Source organism: Psammomys obesus, unplaced genomic scaffold, assembly GCF_907164565.1.
Source record: "Psammomys obesus unplaced genomic scaffold, mPsaObe1.curated_primary_1811, whole genome shotgun sequence".
Classification (NCBI taxonomy): domain Eukaryota; kingdom Metazoa; phylum Chordata; class Mammalia; order Rodentia; family Muridae; genus Psammomys; species Psammomys obesus.
The window spans coordinates 13,157,051-13,179,380 of NW_026596101.1; the positions used below are offsets into that span (position 1 = coordinate 13,157,051).

The 22,330-nt window shown below is 40.2% G+C and overlaps 1 protein-coding gene across 1 annotated transcript in view; it reads right to left on the reverse strand.

Moving 5' to 3' along the window:
- Positions 1–7,041: 7,041 nt before the first annotated feature.
- Positions 7,042–22,330, reverse strand: part of Ppp4r2 (protein phosphatase 4 regulatory subunit 2) — a 39,352-nt gene continuing 24,063 nt past the window's right edge. The window contains exons 4-9 of the mRNA XM_055628518.1: positions 15,056–15,149; positions 13,161–13,198; positions 11,890–11,964; positions 11,206–11,349; positions 10,264–10,547; positions 7,042–10,065 (exon numbers count right to left, since the gene is read on the reverse strand). Of these exons, the coding sequence (XP_055484493.1) occupies positions 9,752–10,065; positions 10,264–10,547; positions 11,206–11,349; positions 11,890–11,964; positions 13,161–13,198; positions 15,056–15,149 (949 nt within the window). The 3' untranslated portion in view covers positions 7,042–9,751. The remainder of the gene's footprint in view (positions 10,066–10,263; positions 10,548–11,205; positions 11,350–11,889; positions 11,965–13,160; positions 13,199–15,055; positions 15,150–22,330) is intronic.

The window sequence follows — 22,330 nt, forward strand, 5'->3', positions numbered from 1 at the left end:
ACAGCTGTGTGTCACTAGAGAAATGAATCACCCTCAGAGATGTTGTCTTTCTTATCTCTGCAGGAGAGACAATAGCAGTATCTACTTCCTTCGGCTGAGGGGGTGAGGAGTAGAAGATGGTTGCCTCACCCTTTATTTGCATGACCTTTGTTTTAGGCTACATGACTTTGTTGTCCAGTGAGTGGCACTATTTTTTTTTTTGTCCACTTTAAAAGTAAAATGAATGCATGTCTGTGGATTATAAACTGACCCCTTTCACATTCCTCAAAAGATGCCAGGAAAGTTTGCATGTTCTGTTTGTGATGAAGTGTCCCTGCACAGCCCAGGCTGACCTTGAACTCTCAGCCCCCCAGACTCAGCCTCCCAAGTTCCGGTGTCCATGCCCAAGCTTTAGTAGACTTCTCTAGTGACCTGAGGAAATGTTTATGATCCCTGATTACTGCCAATCATACCAAGCCTCCTACACATCATCAGATCAGGGCCTAAATTACAACTTCAAAGACGACGGCCACCTGTTTGAAGCAGATTAAAGGTGCTTGCTGCTCGAGCCTAGGCTCTCTCCTTGAGCTTGATCCCTGAAGTCTATGTAAGGGTGGAAAGAGAACTCTGTTGTCCTCTGACCTCCACTTGCAAAGCAGTGGCAGCTCGTTCACCACCCACACACAAAATGAAACAATGCTTTTGTTTTGTTTTGTTTGTTTGTTTTTTTTAAAAAAAGGTCAGGTGGTGGTGGTGCTTACCTTTCATCCCAACACTTGGGAGACAGAGGCAGGAGGATCTCTGAGTTTGGGTTTGAGGCCAGCCTGGTCTACAGAGCAAATTCCAGCCAGGACTACACAGAGAAACCCTGTCTAGAAAAAAAAAAAAAAAGTAGAAAAAACAATGAACAGAGTAACTGTTCTTGGGAAGGACCCCCAGGAATTGTCACCCACCGAAGGCACAGAGAACAGCCCGGACAGTGTGGATGGAAAGTGACACAATTAGGCCAGGGCTGTGGTCCCAGCTACTCTGGAGGTTGAGGCAGGAAATTAGCAAGGTCAAGGCCAACCTGCAGAGTGAGATCAAGGCAGGCCTGAGCTCCTTAGGGAGACTCTACCTCAAAACAAAAATTAAAAAGCAGGCCAGAGATGTATTTCAGTGGCAGAGCACCTAGCTTCCAGGAGGCTCTTGATTTAATTCCCCCCCAACCCCCGACACCCCATACCAGGAGGCACAGAGAGGGGAGGGGGGGAGAGAGGAAGGAAGGGGTGGACCAGTTCAGGAAAACTCACACTTCCCAGTTTTCACTTTGTCATGTGATGCCAAATGGTAGGTGCAGCTCTGGTGAGCACACTGTGATTTCTCTTCCGAGAATAGGTCACATGTCTGGACACGATAGAATCTTACCCTTCTCCCAGACAAGATTCTGTACTTCTCTCAAGAAACAATGGCACAGAAAAAAAAAAGGCAGGCCAGGCATGGTGGCCCTCGACTTTAATCCCAGCAGAGGCAGGTGCACCTCTGAGTTTGAGGCTGGTCTGGCCTACATATTGAATTCCAGGACAGCCAGAATTATGTAAATAGACCCTGTCTCATTAAAAAAAGAAAAAAGAAAGAAAGAAAGAAGGAAGGAAGGAAGGAAGGAAGGAAGGAAGGAAGGAAGGAAGGAAGGAAGGAAGAAAAGAAAAAAATTTAAAGGAAGGAAAAAAAGAGCAAAGGCCTCACAGAAGATAAACATGCACTTCACCCCTTGGTCAGTGAAGTGGCTGGTTAGTCCCAGCAGAGAAAGCCCAGGTGCGCCCCAGTGGTGGGCGCCCTCTCAGGCTCCTTGCCCATTTCCCCTCGTCTTTGTCAGGCTCTGTATTGTCAGGGGATCAAGACAGACCTGAGCAGCTCCACATTTGAAAGACGTGTTCGTGCATTCAGACAACCGCGGCTTGATGAGTATGGCTGTACTTGAAAATTAAAACTTAACATGCTGGGCGGTGGTGGCGCCTGTCTTTGATCCCAGTGCTAGGGAGGCAGGGATAGGCAGATCTCTGAGTTCGAGGCCAGACTGGTCAACAAAATGAGTTCTGGGACAGCCAAGGCTGTGAAACCCTGTCACCCACCAAAAGGAAAGAAGGAAAAGAAACGCTTAATAGGGGATGGTGATATGGCTCAGCAGTTAAAACCACTGGCAGCTTTTCCAGAGGGCCCAGGGTTCGATTCCCACCACCTACATGACAGTTCACAACTATCTTTGACTCCAGTTTCAGGAAATCCAGTGGCCTCTTCTGACTTCCACAGGCGCATGGTACACAGACACATACACAGGAAAAATGCCGATACACATAAAGTAAAAATATTTTTAAAAAGCCAATTTTAAACCCACTTTAAGGCTGACTAGAGCATCAAATAATTTCTCAGGAGTTACAAAGCCCTGCTTTTCTTTGGTTTTTTTTTTTCCCAACTACTGAAATGTAAAAGCTGCCTTTTCCCTCAGTGAGTGCCTAAAGAAAAGAGGGGTCTGTCGCCCAAATGCTCCACCGCTCCACCGGAATCACGATGATCGTCCCAATGCAGCCATTGTCCTGACCACACTAGAAAACCCTTCTAGCCTCCACTGGCCTTGCCGTGAGCTGTGAGTAAAACTCCTCAGGGCAAGGCTGTGTCTGCAGACACTGAGCGACTTGTTAGAGCTGCAGTTCTAACCGCAGGGGTTGGGGTACTCCAGGTCCAGACACTGCGTACTTTATGCCCGGCTAGTTCTGTCCCCCAGAAACAGCCCTTCCTTGTCCTCCTCTGTGTCAGAACTAATGTGACTAATAGATAAAAGCCTTTTGGAATCTTACTAACTTAGCCAACCACTAGCTTCCACCAACCCAAGCACTAAGAATGTTATCAGACAGCATCTAAGACTCCTAGAACCCCACCCCCCACCCCACCCCCCGGATCTCACTGTGCTGGCCCTGCCTCTCTGATATACCCAACAATGCATTTTAAACTTGCCCTGATGTGTGACTTTCTATGATCCATACAACTGTAAAGCTTCCCGGAACCGCTTCCACATTGGAACATGGAATTTGGAGTGACCTAACTAAATCTACATTCGCAGATCATGATCATTTCAAATGGCTCCAGAATAAACTCTCTCTTGTTCCCTTTAAGATTAGAGCTGTGAGCTGGGTGGCGGTGGCACACACTTTCAATCCCAGCGCTCAGGAGGCAGAGGCAGGCAGATCACTCTGAGTTCAAGGCCAGCCTGGTCTACAGAGTGAGTTCCAGGACAGCCAGGGCTTCACAGAGAAACCGTGTCTTGAACCCCGCCTCTCCCCCCCCCAAAAAAAAAAAAAACACAAATTGAGAGCTATGATACCTTTGACCATTCTTTAGTCAGTAAATCACCCCATCATTGCACTCCAGCCCTGGACCTGCCTGCCTCCATCTTCAGCTCATAGTACCTTGCAGCTGGGGTTCAGCTACGGCATAGGGTCTCTCAGAAACAGAATGTCATAGTGTGTTTATAAATGACTATACGTTTTTATGCTTTTTGTTTTAAAGCTGGGCCCCTAAATGGAGGGCAATCACACGCTATGCTCAGTTGCTATTTCAGAGGCACCAACAAAAGGACACCCTCCATTTCTGTTCCGGCCCTGCTGTTGAGGTCCAAGCATTTGCCACCATCTTCTATCTATATTTGGTCTCCTTTAATATCCAGTAATTCCTGCATCCCCCAGCTGGGGCACATCATAAGTCCCTCCATGTGAAGTAATGAATGAATAAGTGTGTCTCACACTAATTGACGGCTCTTCCAGAGAAGTCTAAGTCCCCCATCTCAACTTGCAAACCCAGACAGCTCTCTCGATCTTGTGGCTGGTACCTAGGAAAGGCACAATGTTCACAGCAGAGTTGCTCTAGCCAAAGCGAAGGTGCAGTCACTCGAGCTGGCAGAGCATGTGTACTGAAGAGAATCACCGGAGACCATGTCTTAAGGAGAGTCCCCACAGAGACGAGTTAAGCCAATTTCCCAGAGCCACCAACAGCAGCAAGCAGTGGCTGCGCCACTGGTAAAGCATGCCGTCTGTCTGTCCAAACCACTGAAGTTGTTTTCTTAATATGCAGCAGTACAACTTGAGAGCAAACTACCCCAAAACAAGTGTGCCTGTTTTGTTTTACTACAGGATCATTCCTCAGAAGCCAAACCTTGGCGAGCAATGGAAAAGGGACAAGATTCCTCAGAAGAGACAGGACTGTCAAGCTAGGAGGGACCAGTGTGGTGAGCTGGAGGTGGTGAAGAGCTGAGGCAGTTTGCAGGGATATCATGGGGGCAAGTGACCAGCTTCTACTACTGTGATGGCTGGGTTTGTCAATTTGACATCCCTGGGAAGGGGGACCCCCAACTCACTCAAGAAATATCTCCATTACACTAGCCTGGGGACAGATGTATCTGTGGGTCATTTTTTAAAAAATTCCTAATTGATGTAGGAGGGCCCATTCTACTGAGGGCAGCGTCACCCCTAGGCAGTTGGGCCCAAGCTGCTTAAGAATGTTGGTTGAACAAACGCAAGCTAGGGGAACCAGCCAGCGGGGTTCCTTCATGGTCTCTGCTTCAGTTCTTGCCTCCTTGGCTTCCCTTGATACGACAGAAAACCTGAAAGCAAACTAAACCCTTTCCTCCCACAAGTTGCTTTTAGTCAGTTTTATCACAGCCAACAGAGAAGCAAACTAGGACATAACTTTACACTTAAACACAGGTTGCACCTTGCCACATAAATGACTTGAAACATGAGGTTTACTGTCCAGATAACCTTTCCTTCCCTCCCTTCCCCTTTTTTTATTTTTATTTTTTCCTAATCTTTTTTTTTTTTTTAAGTAATTAATGGCTTTCACAGTTTTCCAGGGAAAGAGGGAGGGGACTGGCTTTAAGCGTTAAGCTGCTTGAACTGATCACAAGTTGGAATTTTATAAAGCCACTTAACAGGACACTAAAGCAGTTACGGTTTGTGCATGAGGTGGCTAAAGGGTAGCTAAAATGATAGGGGAGACAGATTTTAGGGGCCAGTTCAGATGTTTGACAAAGGGCTGCAGGATAAGGGAGGGGAGGGGATCATCTCGATGTGTTCACTATGGCAAGTCTGGCCAAACCGAGCTGAGTACCTTGTTCGAAATAGTGTGGCCGTATCTGTGGACACGGGACAGTGCTGCACAGTGCCTGGGGCGACTAACACCCGCCACAGCCAGTTTACGGTTGCTAAGAGACTGCCCTCTTGTTCTGGGACTGCCCAAGCCAACAAGCGGCAGAGTTAGCGTTCAAACACTAGGAATGCAGGTTCAAACTTCTTGCTCTGGTGCTGTGCTTCATGGTTAAGGGCACACGGTGGAAGGGAAAGAGTGTAACTGGAGGATGTGGAGACAAGAGCAGTGGGACAGAAATGGACCTGTTTTATTTTTGCTGTTGGTGAGTGTCTACTATTTTCCCCCTTCGCGGGGCAAGCTAGTCACATCTGATGTACTCGACACAGCAGATTATCATCACCAAACCCAAATTACCCAATTCTCAGTTGCTTCCCTTTTTGTGTATAGATGTTGTGTGCATGTGTGTCTGTCCACCACATGCCTGCAGTACCTAAGGAGGCCAATAGATGAAGTCGGATGCCCTGGGAAGGCATCACACGATTGTGAACCACCATGTGGGTACTGAGAACCAAACCCAGGATTAAATGTATCTAATAAGCAACACTCAAATTCTCACTATTCCCTCATTCTGAGTACTGAAAAAATATTTTTTCACGCTGAACCTAAAGAATATAAACTCTAAAACTAAAGCCTGTTTCACTAGCTTCATCTTACACAGGAAAGTAGCCATAGGCCTGGTAGTAAGTCATCTCTCAATTCCTATCAGCCCCAATTCTGTGCTAGCTGCATCATTGAGCAGGTAAGCAGTGGAGGCAAGACAAAGGTCAACCAGGAGTGAGAAGAAATCCCAACTCACTCCCACCCTGCAACATTTTGTGTAAGGCCACAAACCAACTGTAAACCATCTCTCCAAACACCTCCCATGCAGGTGCCTCAAGGTATGGTTTCTCAAATGATTCCAAAACACAGATTATTGCATGAAAATTAATGCCAACTTCTGCCAACCAAGTTCTACACACAGGTCCGAGAATCCCCAGCTGTCCATGCAGCTCTGCATCTCCCTGCTGCCACCCTCCAATTTCTTTTGCGTACTTAAGTCAGGTATTAGGGTTCCTCCCTGTGGAACAGGAAATGCTTGTGGATCCTCAATTGAGGAGCAATGGGGAAGAGGCAGGTGGACCAGAACAGTAAATAAAGTAATTCCACACATGAAGACATTCTTCTATTTTACACTTTATTGCATTATGAAAATAATACATTTATTTGGCAAAGTGATCTAGGCTCCAAATTGTAATAAAAGAAAATTCTGGTGTCCGGATTATTTTTTAAATGTGAAATATATGTATTTTAGCCAATACATACTAGCATCCTTGTTAGGCCAATAACCCCGTCAAGCTAATTTTCATAATTCCATATGAAATTACAAAGTGTTTTTTGCATCCATTCATCTTATGATTAGCACAAATCTCAAGAACTGACCTTCACTTTGTCAAAACCAATAGATCTAAGAAACTCCTGCTCAAAAGGCAATCTGAAACACTACCCAGAATGATTTGCTTTGGCTGTTTCCGTCTTCTCATTACAGTTTTCACATTCAAACACTGCAGCAGCTTTAGGCTCTGCCCAAGTACCATTAAGTAAGCTAGTACATTACATACATTATTATTTGAAAATTGATTTTACAAATGCCTACTACATGCCTATCTACACTGCCAAAATAGAACACCGGGATCTCAATGCTTTACCAGGCCAGACTTTCTGACATAGGATTGCTGGGACAGCTTTCCAAAGCCAAAGCATTTTAACTCTGTTGCTCTGACTACACATGGGAAAGGCTGTAATTGTGACAAACATTAAGTAGATTAAACTTATCTAATAACACTCAAAATATATCTTCACTACTCACTTCGGTTCTACAAAACTGAAAAGACATTTTTTCAAAAATGTGTTTTCAAAACTTTTATTTAAAAGGAAAAGGTGGCAAAAAACATGACACAGGTATACTTTTCTCATCAGCATCACTCAATTCTTCCATGTCCGGTAGGGATGGAGAAAGAGTTAAGAATCTATTCAACATCAAAGGGCCAGCTACTTCAGCCACCAAAGTCTTGACTCTCCCTTCAATCTTCCCATGACTCTGCAGGGTCATTAAGAAAATGTACATAGAACTTGCCTTTTCAACATTAACAAATGACTCAGTTTGTGTTAGTACTGATGCGTCCCTTGCATGATGTCTCTTTTAAGTTCATCTAACAATACTTGTGGAAATGGACTTCAAGGGGCCAATGAGTCTACAGCCAGGTTGAACATGGTTTCACAATGTGAGAAGTATTGCACTGCCCTAGAGAGCCTCCACCAGTATCCTACATGTATCTGTATAAACAGCAACAACTTTCTTCTATGATCAACATAGGAATAGCTAATAAATATTAAAACTATTAAACTATAGATTAAAATGCAGACCTCTCATAGAATTGAGTGATGTCATTTTGGTACATTCACCATTATTAATTTTACTTTATTTAATAAAGAAATACAGTTCCCCTTGCAAAGATAGTAAGTTGCAAGTGTACAAATAAAACCACAGACCTCCATTCATGATGCTAAATCTTTAACTTTTAACCAGCAGCAAACTGATTCATCTGCAAATGGTCCATGGCACCATAAATAAAGACTATCAAAGGTCACAGGAGCTTAGAGAACAGGTTTATTGACAACAATCTCATAAATACCCTAAGGAAAACCTCAAATTTTCTAAACGTAAAATGTTTAAAATTTGCTCTCACTGGCAATCCCTCAACTAAATAGAGTAACGGGTCACTACAAATAAAAGTCACACTGGAAATTTGCTTCATTTTAACATTTTTGCCAAAAATTTTTAAAGGTTATGTTTGATTTCCACCCTTCTTGGGAGCAGGAAACCAACATTCAATTTTATCTGACAGATTCATAAATACATCATCTAGCTGCTGTAAACCCGAAGGTCGTCAATCAGTAGTATATTACCTTATGAACAAACGAAGCTGCATATCTTGTTTCTAGCCAGAATAATGTCTAAGTAGTCAAAATGGAAACCAGGTTTCCCTCCGAATCACCAAAGCTTATGATACAGTGTGAGAAACTGTTTGCATCAGATATTATAGTCCATCTGTGTACTTCAGGTATCTGAAACTAAAAAAGGGATTCTTCTGTATTTTGATAAAAATGTACTCAAATATTTCATAACATTTTTATTGCTTTATATGAATACTGTATTGAAAGCCCAAGCATTCAGTTACACACGAAATTATACAATTATATACCGCTTCACAAAGGCAGTGAACACATTACAGTCTACAAAATCTACTTTACAGAAATTTAAAAATTCTAAATATCAAAAAGTACAGCTGAAGAAACAAGTATAAATTTGGCAGCCAGTAATTTTGACAGGGAAGTTGCAGCTTGCATGACTTTAAATATGTGAATTTGAAAACATTGAGTTTAGAATAGTAACCATTGTGCTTTGTGTTGATCTGAAAAATATAACACTGGCTGTCGCAGAAGCATGTTCAAAAATGTTAATTCCCTTCAAACTGTTATACAAACCATGGTGGTTTCCGTGTGCCCCTAAAGCTTTAGTCACTTTAGCTCAGGTGCCTTACTGAAGTAATCTCTAATTCTTCCGGTACGTGATGTCTCCCACCAGTGCCATGTGAATATGGCATAATTCAAAAAGAAAGGCGTAATGTTCACAATGTTCAGAAAAGCAACCAAGCATCATGAGACCTACAGGCTCTTCTGAGATGGTTTCATAGTAGGCTGTAAGTGCTCATACTAACCGTGAGCTAATGCTTCAACAAAACTCCCAAGATAAAGCACATTTTCTCATAAATAATGAAGTCTTTTTTTTTTTTCCCTCAGGCACCTTAGAAGTATAATTTGCACAGATCTCTTGGAATGTGTTTAACCTGGTATTTCAACATACTTAAGATTTCCAGGGTTTCACAGGGGCCAGATTGTATCTCAATTACTCAGAAGAGAAACAAAATGTCTTCTGAAAGAAGTGAACTCAGTCATCACCAATAAAAAAGTATCCACTGTATTCATCTCTTATAGAAACAGAAAAATAGAACATTCCCCCTTAGGATAATCTATATATGTATATATGACTTAAAGTTCCATTGTACAGTCAAACAATAAAAATCTGAAACCACATGAAACCCTATGTAATTCACATGTTAACATGTTTTAAACTATTACCAAAAAATATGGAAACCACTAGAGACAAGACAAAAATCTTCCTTGTGTATGTATAAACCAAATGTCATCACCTTCAAAAAGTTTTCAAAATTATAATTATCTTCCAGTTTAAAAACTTTAATTCTAAATTAAAAAAAAAAAAATCTATACACAAACCACTGATTTGAGTACACCAGGAAAAACCAAACAGAAACCCAAACAAAACAAGAAAATCAGCAATAAGCGGGACCCAGAGGAGCCGGTGTTCACAGCTCTTCCATGTACAACTCTCTCGGGGTTTATTCTTAAGGTTCTTTATTTTACAGCCTGTTTCTCTTGTAAAACTAAAGGTCCACTTTATTTATTACTTAAAAGTTTTATACAGTGTAAAACCAGAACTGTATGTAAAATACTGCCTCTAAGTGTTTCTAAATAGTTAGTCTTGTTCCATTGGTTCGTCTGTGACGTCTGTGGTGTCATCATTTTCCATGGATGCCTCTGACACACTTTCTCCAGTTTTACTGGAGGGGGACCCTCCTGACTCTTCTGTGTCACGGCAGTCAGAACTACTCACAGCCCCTGTACTTTCACTCCTTTCTGCATGGGACTCTTTCTGAGTTGGAGACCTAGTAGAATCCTCCATCTGATTACTCTCCTCTGAAGTCTCTTCATTCACAGTTAAGGCGTCATCAGATTCTTTTTCTTGATTTTTTTTTTCTGGGATCATTTCTCTTGGTGTCATAAAAGATTCTAGAAATAAGCAAATGCTGTTGTTAAATTCTATTTAAACAAACCCAGTTAAGTTTCATGAATCCTGTTATCTACGGTTCATACGGCCTCAACCACACACAGGTGGGACAAGAGCGCAACACCAGCATGGTGAGGAGCCCCGGCGTAGAAAGCACATGGGGGTGGGAAGAGTGGGGGAATCTCCCCCCCCTTTCTCACCTTCTTCCTCCTCTTCTTCCTCATCGTCCTCTTCTGTACAGTGCTGCCTAGTTCGACTGTCTCTGTCCTTCTCCGGAGGGGAAGACGCTACCTCCGTTTCCTCTGCCCTAACTGAGGAGCCTTCACTGGACACTGTGTGACCAGCTGTCTCTCGGACTTCACCTTCTTTGTCAAACCTCAGTCTTTTCACCTCATGCTCCTCAGCTTCTGAAGCATCTTCATCTGGATGTTTATTTTTAACAGGGCTCATTGAGGAAACTTCTGGTTCAGATGCTGGAGAATCACTGCAAATGGTTTTTGAAGTGTCATTAATAAAATTATTTTCCTCACAATCTACAATACTTAACAAATTGCACTATCAAATTAGACAGCAATATTTGTGCTAAGAAAAACACAAGAGAAAAATTCCAAAGCAATCTGAACTGTTTCATGAATACTCCCATCAAGGATCCATTGGGCAAGTTCTATGCCCATTCTGGGAAATTCTAGAAAATCTTGTCTGCAATCACCTTCAGCTGTATTGAGGCAGCCCAGAAGCTCCAGCTCCGTCAGCCACTTTAAGGACTGTTCAGTCCCTTGGGACAGTAAATAGATCATCCCACAGAACCCAAGGGAAGTTCCCAGATCCCAAGGGCACCAAAGCCCAAAAGACCTCAAAGGACATGCACAGAGCCTCCCTTCTACTTTGAATCCCTGCTAGATGACATAATACCTACTGAAGTAAACACTATGGGCAGTGGGGACAAAGTCTGTACCTAACCAGCACAAATCCAAGTTTTATCCCTCAATTACTTTTGATCTTTTAACCTTCCATGCCTATAGATGGAGCCCATTAAAATACAGAAGGTCTGTTGTACCTTGTGAATAGTAAACAGTGCTAAGAAGCATTAATAGATGTAAACTTTCTATGCATTTCTCTCTCTAAATATAAAACACACAAACCTGTGGGCTTTCTCTTCACTTTGCTGCAGGTCTGACTCTCTGCTATCTGTGCTCTCAGGCAAACCATTTGTTGTCAAGGGGGCTGACAAAGAAAGCTTTGGTCGATTAAGTGGCCTGGGTGTCCCAGGCCCATTTATATTAGACCTATAACGAGATAAATTAACATCATTTTCCACTTTTACAAAAATATGAAAATATAGAAATTAAAAATAATTTAAAATTTTATATAGCTCAATCACCCCTTCCAAAGTACATATCGCAAATATTTTGCACTAATTCTGGCTTTCGAATCCATGCCTTACCCTAATTAGCAAATGTAGCCTGGTATATCTTCCATAATGTAACATGGATCTTGTACCCTCCCAATAAAATGAAAAAAAAAAAAAAAAAAAAAGTAGGGCTAGAGAGATGGCTCAGTGGTTAAGAGCACTCACTGCTGTTCCGAAGGTCCTGAGTTCAATTCCTAGCACCCATATGTTGGCTCACAACTGTCTGATGTCATTTTCTGATGTGCAGATGTACATGCAGACCAAGTACCCATATACATAAATAAATACATATATACATACATATATCTTTAAAAAAAAAAGTACACTAAACTTGGTAAGTCAAATGCTACTAGAAAACACAGACACTCTAGATGGTTTAAAACAAACAAACAAACAAACCCTACAATATTCTCACCTGTCAGTATAGTTTGGAGAGCTTCCAGGAAACATAACACCATTCATTCTGTTTAAACTATTAGAATTGTTTTTCCTATAATAAAAGAAAACATTTCAGGTGAACATGGTAGTATATGACTTTAATCCCAACACTAGAAGGCAGAGGCAAGTGGAGCTCTGTGAGTTCCAGGCCAGCCTGGACTACATAAAGTTCCAGGGCAGACAGGGCCACAGAGAAATAAGCAATAATGGAAGAACAGCAGGAAGGAGGGTTTATAAGCAGCTCACTAATTTTGGTAAGAATCTGGGTGCAGGGCTAGAGATGGCTCAGCAGGTAAGAGCACAAGCTGATCTTCCAGAGGATCTGGGTTCTGTTCCCAGCACCCAAAGGCAACTCACAATCACCCATAACTCCCATTAAGAAGAACTGATGGCCCCTTCTCAACTCCATGGCACTAACAACGTATACTTACATGCATGCAGGCAAAAACACACAGAATAAGCAAAATAAACACATTAAAAAGGATCTGGGTCTAGAAGGTCTTTCATAACACAGTTGTCAAATTCATACACATTAGCACACACACACCAACTCACACACTTGAGTATGGGCTGAGAAACTAGTAATGACACCTGCTTCCAAACCTCTTGGACTGTTCTTCAGATAACTTCACATTCATCAGAAAAGCAAAACATTTAATCCAAAAGGAAATCAATTTTGGACCATAATTTTTTTGGTTCTTCTACCAAGCAAGACAGGTAAAGTTAAGAGCTCTAAAAACAAAACTGCTGTTATTGTCTAGGAAACAAATGGCACTAGGCAGCGATCCAGAAGCCTCTCTTTCCCGTGCCCCAGGGCACTTACAGTCTCTGAAGGCTAAATGCACAGACCTAAACACTAATGGTGACATGACTGAAAAGATGCACGGACCCACCCAAGTTTTTAATTTGGTATAGAAATCCTGACAACTAGCAATACTTGTCCATCATGGAGAATACCACGAAGTACTTTATTTCAAACCTAACTGTCAATGCTGGAAAAGCATCTAAGAGGCCAAAACTGCAGTAATTCATCAGTCTCCTTGGTTCAAATCTCTCTACTGGAAACAGTTGAGCAGTATTTTGGCAACTTTCTACCCTGAGGGACCAGGTGGTGGTAGATTTCACAGTGAATAGATATTATAATGTTTAGTTACATATAAAATAGATGCAGGCAATTTGAACAACATATTAAAATAATTAGAATATAGTACTTTTTATCAAAAGCAGAAAAAAAATCTCTATACTTACTCTGAAGAAGGACAAACACAGCTAACAACCATCACATTCTGAAACAACAAAAATTGGTGACTCAATGAATGAAGAAAAAAAAAAAAAACCACTGTAACAAAAAAGTTTAAGCATTTGTTTGAAATTCTCAGAATCACCCTCATGAGTAGGGTAAGCCTCCATTTATTCCAAATGAAAGCAAAATGAAAACCAATAAAACAAAAACTAAGAGCAACAAGACTTCCAGAGGGTCTGACTGCAACGCTCACTGGCTTGCTATATCACATTCTTATTTATCTTGTATGCATGTGTGTCTGGTCTCAGGATCAGGTCTGATCTCCACTCCCACCAATTCCACCCTACCCTTTTTAAAGTCTGGCTGGCCTGGAATTCATTATGTAGACCAGGCTGGCCAAGAACTCAGAGACAGGCTTGTCTCTGACTCCCAAGTGCAGGGATTAAAGGCTTGTACCACCACACCAGGATAAAATATTTTCTTTTCTTAAAGGAAGAACAACTCTAATAATTTAAATCAGATAAATGGCATTATGACTACTGGAAACTACCATACTGCATGTGAGAATGTTGTTTCACTTTTAAATACCTCTTACTGGCTTCTTTTTAAATCCGTATTTTGGGACCCAGACAACGTGCACTGTATGTAACAGCACTGTCCATTTTATTTTCCATTTTCCTGTGCATGCATTCATTCAATGAGACAGGACCTCTCAATTAAACCCAGTGCTCAACAGGCAATTTGTTCTGTGATCCCCTGTCTCCACCTTTCAAAGCTGGAATTAATTACAAGCAGGCCACCATAAATACCACCATTTTATGTTGGTTCTAGGGATCCAAACTCTGGTCCTCACAGAAGTATGGCATCTACTCACCAAGGTGATGGTCTGTGTGAGCCAAATCCCTAGTCTCTCTTCTAAAACTATTTTGAAATTCAAATATTAAGTCCAAGTATAATGAATTTTCTTATCTATAAAATAATATTCAGCCAAAGGAGAGACCAAATGCCCTCCTTTACAGATTGCGCCAGAGGAGTACTACCTTTAAGGTCCCTTTCTCAAAGGCCTATCATCCAAATTTCAGAGAAAATTTTGTTTAAATCCCTGGCTCAGATTGTAAAACACTGAAGCATTGATTTGGCAAATGTTGGCAGGGATACTCTGTCCATTGAAGAAAAAAAAAAAGCACAAAACAAAAAACACCCAAAACACAATCGCTCAGGGTCCTTACGCTGAAGTGCTGATGAACCCTCATTAACAGACAACATGAAGGCTCAACAGAACATACAAGTCTGGTGAGCCTTAAGAACTACTGAAAAACCCAAAATTAATGGTCTTAGACTCCTGTTCCCAGAGTAAAAGGAAGGACTGATTTTGAAACAAAAAAAAAGAATGTTTTAGGATCAACTACCATATGAGATATGGTACAACTTTGGGTATTAAGGTACTTCCTTTCTCCAGAATACTCTTTCCTGACTCATGAGTACCATTCCTCCCATAATCTGGATCTTTCTATTCAACATGTATCATTTAATGCTTTACACTCTAATTTCCAAAGTTGTGTGCCTCTGAATTGTGTGCCTTTAGAATTCCACAGCAATATTTACAATGTACTGCTAACACTCATGTCTTTTTGAAGGGCTTTGGTTTGGTTTTGTTTTTTAATGTTTGATGAAGAAAACACTTATAAACAAAACAAGCCATTTCCTCAAATTTAAAATTAATGCTTGCCTAGGACCTCTTGGGTCATTCTTCTGCCCCAGCTTATAAATTTCTTTCTGTGAAACACTGAATGTAATTTAGAAAACACAATTCAGTCAACAGTCTATGAAACAACTCTTGTCAGTGCTCTTTTCTGGGACCTTTCAGGTTTCACTTTAATTCTTGTGACAGAATACATACCTTTTCTACTCCTCTGAGAAATTTGTCTGTTCCTGTATAATTTCTTCTTGGATCTGTTAGCAATTCACATAGTCGTTGAATAGTAAAAGGGATACTGCAAAATAATAATTTTACAGTGTAAGGCCTTTAGTGGGAGAAAGTAGGAGCAGTGCTTCACAGTAAAAGCTCTGCCGAGTCACACACAGTGTGTTAAATGGAATCAGTCAGCAAAAAGAAGGAACATGAAAAACAGAATGCTTCAAAACTCATTCCGGAAAAAAACTTAGCACAATATTCTACATTCTGACCATTCAATTAGAACTTTGTAAGAGAGACAAGACAAACATAACTGTCAGTTTATTTGCAAAGTTTTCTCAAGCATTCTTTTGCACCCAAACATTTTACTCAATGTCATATATCATTTTATTACTGGATATAGTTCGGTAAAGTAGTCAGCACAAAAAGTATTTTAAATATGACTCTGCTCCATTACTACAATTTTTAATATAATCTATACATTTAATCAAACTTTACAATTTTGTTAAAAACTTTGGTTTCTATACCAAACACTTTTACAAGAATGCAGTTTCCCCTTAATTACAGCAAATCTAAAAGACTGAAAGTCTTGAAACAAGACTTGGCAGAAAGAGCTTGGAGGAAATGGGAAATATGGCTCATCAGTTAAGAGCACTAGCTGTTCTTCTAGCGGAACAGGTTTGATTCCCAGGACCCACACAGCAACTCACAAGTTTCTGTAACTCAAGTCCCCAGGGATTCAACAGCATTGTGTCTGTGGGAAGCAGGCACACACCAGATACTCAGACATTACACTCAGGCAAAACAACCATACATATAAAAATAAACAAATTTTTTAGTGTCTTTGAAGTAATTTATGTAATTTACAGTGCAGCTGAATTATAATAAATTCCAACAATCTTTAACATTGTACTAGTGCTGTGCCTTCAACTACTGGAAAATATCCATGAGATGTGTTACTAGAACTCTAAATTTTTTATTTGCTCATAGGGACCAACATAGACATGATTCTTTGTAGTATCATTAATTCCCAAATAAAACTCTATAAAGAAGAAAATAAATCTATTTCGATTGCTTAGGTTGCTTTTATAACCCCAATAATTTTAGTACTTTTAGCAGTTTTACACATCTTGTCTCCCTTTCACTGTAATGTACTTTACTCAACATTATTTCTATAAAACTATGAAAAAGCCAAACTACTCAATCAGGGAATGTCTATTATGTCCTGATATGTATATAAAATTAACTTTAGTTCCTAAAAATAAACAACTTTTTAAAAAAGGTTTTGCGATCACAAAATTATCAACAATCATCAGAATCACAGCTAAGTGTAATGTGAGTACTAAATGACAAATGCTGAAGAAAAAAAAATGTACAAAACACATCTTTGGATTTCAGTGTTTTCCATTAAGTCTACTTATGCTGCTTATGCAGAGAACTGCAAAGCCTCAAATTCACAAACAATATTCACAGTGCCTTCATTTTCACACAACAGTCTACCCTATAAATGCAACTAGTATGTGATAATGCCACCCAATTTCTCTAACTTCAAAACCCATACATTTGGCTGTACCACAGACATTTGATAGAAATCACAGTGGTTTCATGGTTTTGTTTTGCTTTTTAATTTAAGAAGTATAAGAGACTCTCCAAACAATATAAGCCATTACACCCTTGGTTGCCTAGCAGAATGTGAATTTAAGACACTATTGATGAAGATATCATGCACACTCCAGACACAGGACTTGGAAGAATAAATAGAACTAACCTGGTAGCCTCCTTCCTGAAGACCAGCTCTAAAGTATCCAAAGGTGCTATGCCAACCGCCAAGGGAGAGGAGCAGTCACTAGTCCTACCTAGCCATAAACCCTACAGACAAGACCAGACCAGCAAGATATCTCCAATGGCTGAGTAATGGCACTTTTACCTTGGGGCTAACCAACAGCAACTAACTGGACTTCAGGCTGGCTAAATAGGAGGGAATTCATGCTTGTTACTGTAAACCGAGTCAACTACCCACATATGATCAAGATCATGGATCCTTGAGGAGACCCTTCTAATTCCTAAACCAGCATTTCTAACTGCATCTATTTATCTTTATACCCACACATAAGTGTATGCAGCTCTCACCCTTGTCAAAGAAGCTTTTTTTTTAACAGCAGGTAGAAACCACAAATGTTCAAAGTACAAAATCTACAACTGATACACCTACAATGCAACCCTTATATCTAAGGTTCAGGAACATTGCATAAGGGTGGGGGGGGGGAAGAGGAGACTGCATGAGCCAGAGAATCTCAAGATGCCTGCTGCTGAACAGTGTCTTATAGACGTAACAGGGAAGCTGCAGCATTAAGTTTCGAAAGAACTGTTCAAACAAGACCTGCATAATGACAACAGTTCATGTGCCAACATGGTTGAAGAAAATCACACAAGGCCCTTCCCCAAGACAAAAAGCCACAGGCAAACTGCATAGAGAGGAGGACCAGAGCACTTATGGCTCTTTACAGAGAATCTGAGTTTTGACCTAAAGGTCCTCCTGCATGTATGTGGTACACAAACCTACATTCAGGGACACAAAGACACAGACAAATACACACACGGTGCTCCTGCATCCATGTGGTACAAAAACCTACACGCAGGTGGACACACACAGTAAATAAAAGTAAGTCTCAGCCAGGAATGAAACCCCTAAAAAGTTATAAGTGATGAGTTAGTTCTGAACAACTAACTAAACACATATGGAACACTAAAATCAACTCAGTATGCTATATATACAAAATGTAAAAATCGTGAGTTTTAGAATGCAGGAGGTAGGAATTATGTAAATGCAGCACTCATATATATGAAATTCTAAAAAAATAAAGAGTCCAAAGTGCCATTCACTCACTTTTTTGTTGTTGTTTTTGTTTTTTTGTAGACATGGTTTCTCTGTATATCCATAGGTATCCTGGACTCACTTTGTAGAGCCAAGCCAGCCTTGAACTTAGAGATCCTGCCAGCCTCTATCTAGGATTAAAGATGTGTGCCACCACAGCTGGCTCTATTTCTTCACTTCTATGTGTAGCATGTAGTTTTAGAATGTCTTTCTTTTCTACTCAGTCTGATACACTATTAATGAAATCTAACTTAAATATCTATCATCAAAAACCGAACAGACACTAAGTGTGGTAGAGGAAGGCAGATGGACCTGTGAGCTCCAGACTAGCAAAGGTGCATAGACAATGGTAAGTTGCTGCTATGTCCTTGCAAGGTTCCCAGAACCCTGACTGGAAGAAGTGAGGAAATGAAGAAAGGACAGACATAAAGACACACCAACACAGAAAAGCCAGGATGAGGTGGTCTGTTCTCTTAGGCAGATAAACTGTAGCACTCAAGAAGCTCAGCATGCTAATTATTTACACGGGAACAAGGAGGTGGTTTAACCTCAGTAGGAACAGACTCTGTAGGAAAACTATCCCCAGGCCATAAACATCCAGGGGCTACCATGGACAACATTTTACGAGAGGAAGGCTTTACCACTACCATGGGCATTCATTCATTCAAAATCTCAGTTCTTCCATATATGGTACTGTATTAAATAAAAGCTGAAGAAGCTCCAAGTTTTATTATGTCATACAATTCAGAAGCACAAGTCTAATAACAGTATCTTTACTTGAAGCAGTATGTTCTTTCATAACAAGGCTTAGCAGTTAAATGACGAGTCCCTTTCAATATTGGCAAAAAAGTCCCAAGGTTGCTGCAAGTACATTAATGTTTGTATCAGCCCACATCCCAAAAATCAATCCGCAGCAGTCAAAGCCTTTAACTAAGTTAATCATGTCTGAGTACCTACAGTTTTATAAACTGTTACTTTATACTTCCACCAAATATGTATCAAAAATTAACTAGCTATGAATAAATCCTACTTTCCAATTTTAAGAATTTTATTTGATTATCGTACACGCGGGTGGACACACACAGTAAATAAAAGTAAGTCTCAGCCAGGAATGAAACCCCTAAAAAGTTATAAGTGATGAGTTAGTTCTAAACAACTAACTAAACACATATGGAACACTAAAATCAACTCAGTATGCTATATATACAAAATGTAAAAATCGTGAGTTTTTACCACAAGGCAATGTGAGGGAAGAGGGTGAGAAGGAAGAAGTACCAAAGTGTAGCGAATTATTCTAGACTAATACTATGAAAAGGGGATAGAAGAAAATAAGCACATTTTAACGAATAGATTCACTGGACTAGAGATGGCTCCACAGTTAAGAGCACTTACTGTCCTGTAAAGGACCTGGGTTTTGTCCAGCACACAACCATCTGTAACTCCAATTCCAGGATATCAGATGCTTTTCAAATCCTCACAAGCACCAGGTGAACAAACATACATATATGCAGACTAAACATGACATATAATCTCCAAAAATATTAACAGATTTATCCAGTTAACAAATGCTGACCCAAGTAATTAACAACAACAAACATTTTCTCAACCAGTAAAGGAACAGAAAATGTAGAAGAGTGAAGAACAAAGTAACAAAAGGAGGGACCAATTCTTTCAGTCACATGAAAACCAGAGCTAATGGTAAAGAAAACAGCAAACCTGTTTAAAACTGTTGCAATCACAAAAAATTAAAACTTTACAAAAGTACAAACTGGTGCCTCAACTGTAGACAGAAGAGCTACACATGTGCAGCAAACACATACATAAAACTATCACTCAAGTTTTCAATGCACAGAAAACCTACCAGTCTAGATCTACACCCTTCTAAGTCTTGCTTAAGTCAGTTATGCCTGGAAGCTAAAAGTTCAAATAATTTTAAAAAAGGAAAATTGAGTGGACAACTTGAAATTCAAAGAGAAAAAATACTGCACACTCAAAATGTACTAAAATAAGGATAAACCGGACAGAAAGTGGAAAGGGGGTAAGAGAGAAAATATGGAAAGGGACAAAAACGAAGTACCATTTGAGAGGTTCTATGAAAAACCACAAATAGAAGCTTCGTAAAATATATATGTATATATAAGAAATCTAAATGGAATCACCAAATAATGGGAGAGACAAAGCCCTAATCAGACATCTCTCATCACCAATGAAGCCTCCATTTCTAAGGATAGGTTACATCTAATCAAGTTGTTGGCAAAAGGGGCCCCACAGACATACCCCAAGAACCCAGCCTATTGGTTGATCTCCACAAAATAAGACCCTACTGATGAAGACAATATCAACATAACTCAATGAATACAAAGAAGTCGATCTGATCTGGTACTACTTGAGGCCTTCACCCCTATGAAATAGTGTTCATGATACTGGACAGTACTCTGTATCCTACCAAAAAAGAAGAAGAAAAGTAAAAACCAACCCTGCTACAAACCCTTCGATTTACAATGGTGACCTACTCGCAAGATATGCGTGTGCATAGCTGCACAGAGCCTGTGGGAGTAACCAATCAATACCTGATTGGATTTAAGGCCCACACCATGAGATGGAACCCATACTTGAGATGGGTTTGGGTGGCCGAAACCTCTATCTTTGATAGTAATTTTATTGCTATGTTCCTTTATCAGGAGAAAACCAAATACTACTCTTCTGCTAAAGAAACATAGCAATGAAATTAATTACTCCCAATGATATTCTACTATACCTACAGATCAGTCAGTGCCAAGCTTAGTCATCATTCAAGACCATTCCTCCTGCAACGAATGGGAACAAATACAGAGCCTAAAGCCAGACAATGTGCAGAGAGTGATAGACTTAGGAACACCCAGCCTTAAATGGGATGTCTCTATCAAATCCCTCACTTCAGGGCTCAGAGAACTCTATAGAAGAGGAGGTAGAAAGAGTGTAGGAGCTGGAGAGGATGGAAGACAACACAGAAAGGTTTTCTAAACATAGCATATGAACTTACAGAGACTGTGGCAGCATGCACGGGGCCTGCACCAGATAGGGTCCTGAAGCTGAGGAGATGTGGACATACACTCTGGTCCCTAACCAAAAGCTATCTCCAATCAACAATCACTTACAAACGAAAAACTAGTTTATTCCGGGGAGTCTCATCAGAGAAAATCAAGGGCAGGGCCCCACGCCCAGTAGAAGGTAAACGCAATGGCATCTTTGGAAGCTGTATCATAATTTTGTATCTAGGCATTTTTTACAGGCCCTTTGCATATATACTATGGTTTCTGGTTTTGTGTTTTCATAAGATTAATGTGTGTGAATATATGTGTTTCTTGTGCTTTTTCTTTTTCTTAGTTTGTTTTGTCCTGTTTTTATTTTTATCTTCTTTTACTTTTTTTTTTTTTTTTTTTTTTTTAATTCCTTAGATACCTGCTTGTTTTCTCAGGGGAAACCAAAGGAAAAAAGGTATGGATAGGCATGGAAAGCCATAATCAGAATATACTGTATGGAAAAACAAACAAACAAAAAAACCTATTTTCAATAAAGAAAAAATTTAAAATAGGAAATGAGTGAATAACTTGCAACTCAAAGAGCAAAAATTTGCATACTCAAAATTTACTAAAATAATTCAGATGGTGATATGTGTTAAGATACTATGAGCCATTTAATTTACAACATTTAAAAACTAAAAGCCCAGCAACACAATAAAACAAACAGAACAAGACTAGAGAGATGGCTCAGCAGTTAAGAGCACTGGCTGCTCTTGTAGAGGACCCAAATGGCAGCTCACAAACACCTCTAACTCCAGTCCTAGGTCATCTGACGCCTCACTCTGGCTTCCACGGAGTGGAATGCATGCAAATGGTGCACAGACACACATGCAAACAAAATACACACACCAAGAACTAGCAAAAATGTAAGAAAACAAACAGCAAATAATGAAAAGGGTTGACACTTGAAAAAAATAATCCCATTTTATTTTCCAAAAGTCCAACCTGGCACCTCAAAAATAGACACTAAAAATACACACAAAACCCCCAAAAAGCATACACAGAAATGCACAAAACTACACTAATTTTAGTTACTACACAAAGGCATAAGTGAACATTTTATGATAGGGGTAGGAGGTAGCTCAGTGGTAAAATGCTGGCCTAGGGCTAGATTTTTGCAAAGGGCTTGATTTCGATCTGTGACAAATCACTCACACACACACACACACACACACACACACACACACATTATACCACATCACACCACACCACACCCAGAGAACACAACCACAAAGAATAAGGTAACAACCTGTTTAGGTGTGATATGCTTTTGCTTTGAGCAACAAATCAGCAAGATGGTCTGTTCAATATGCACTACAAACA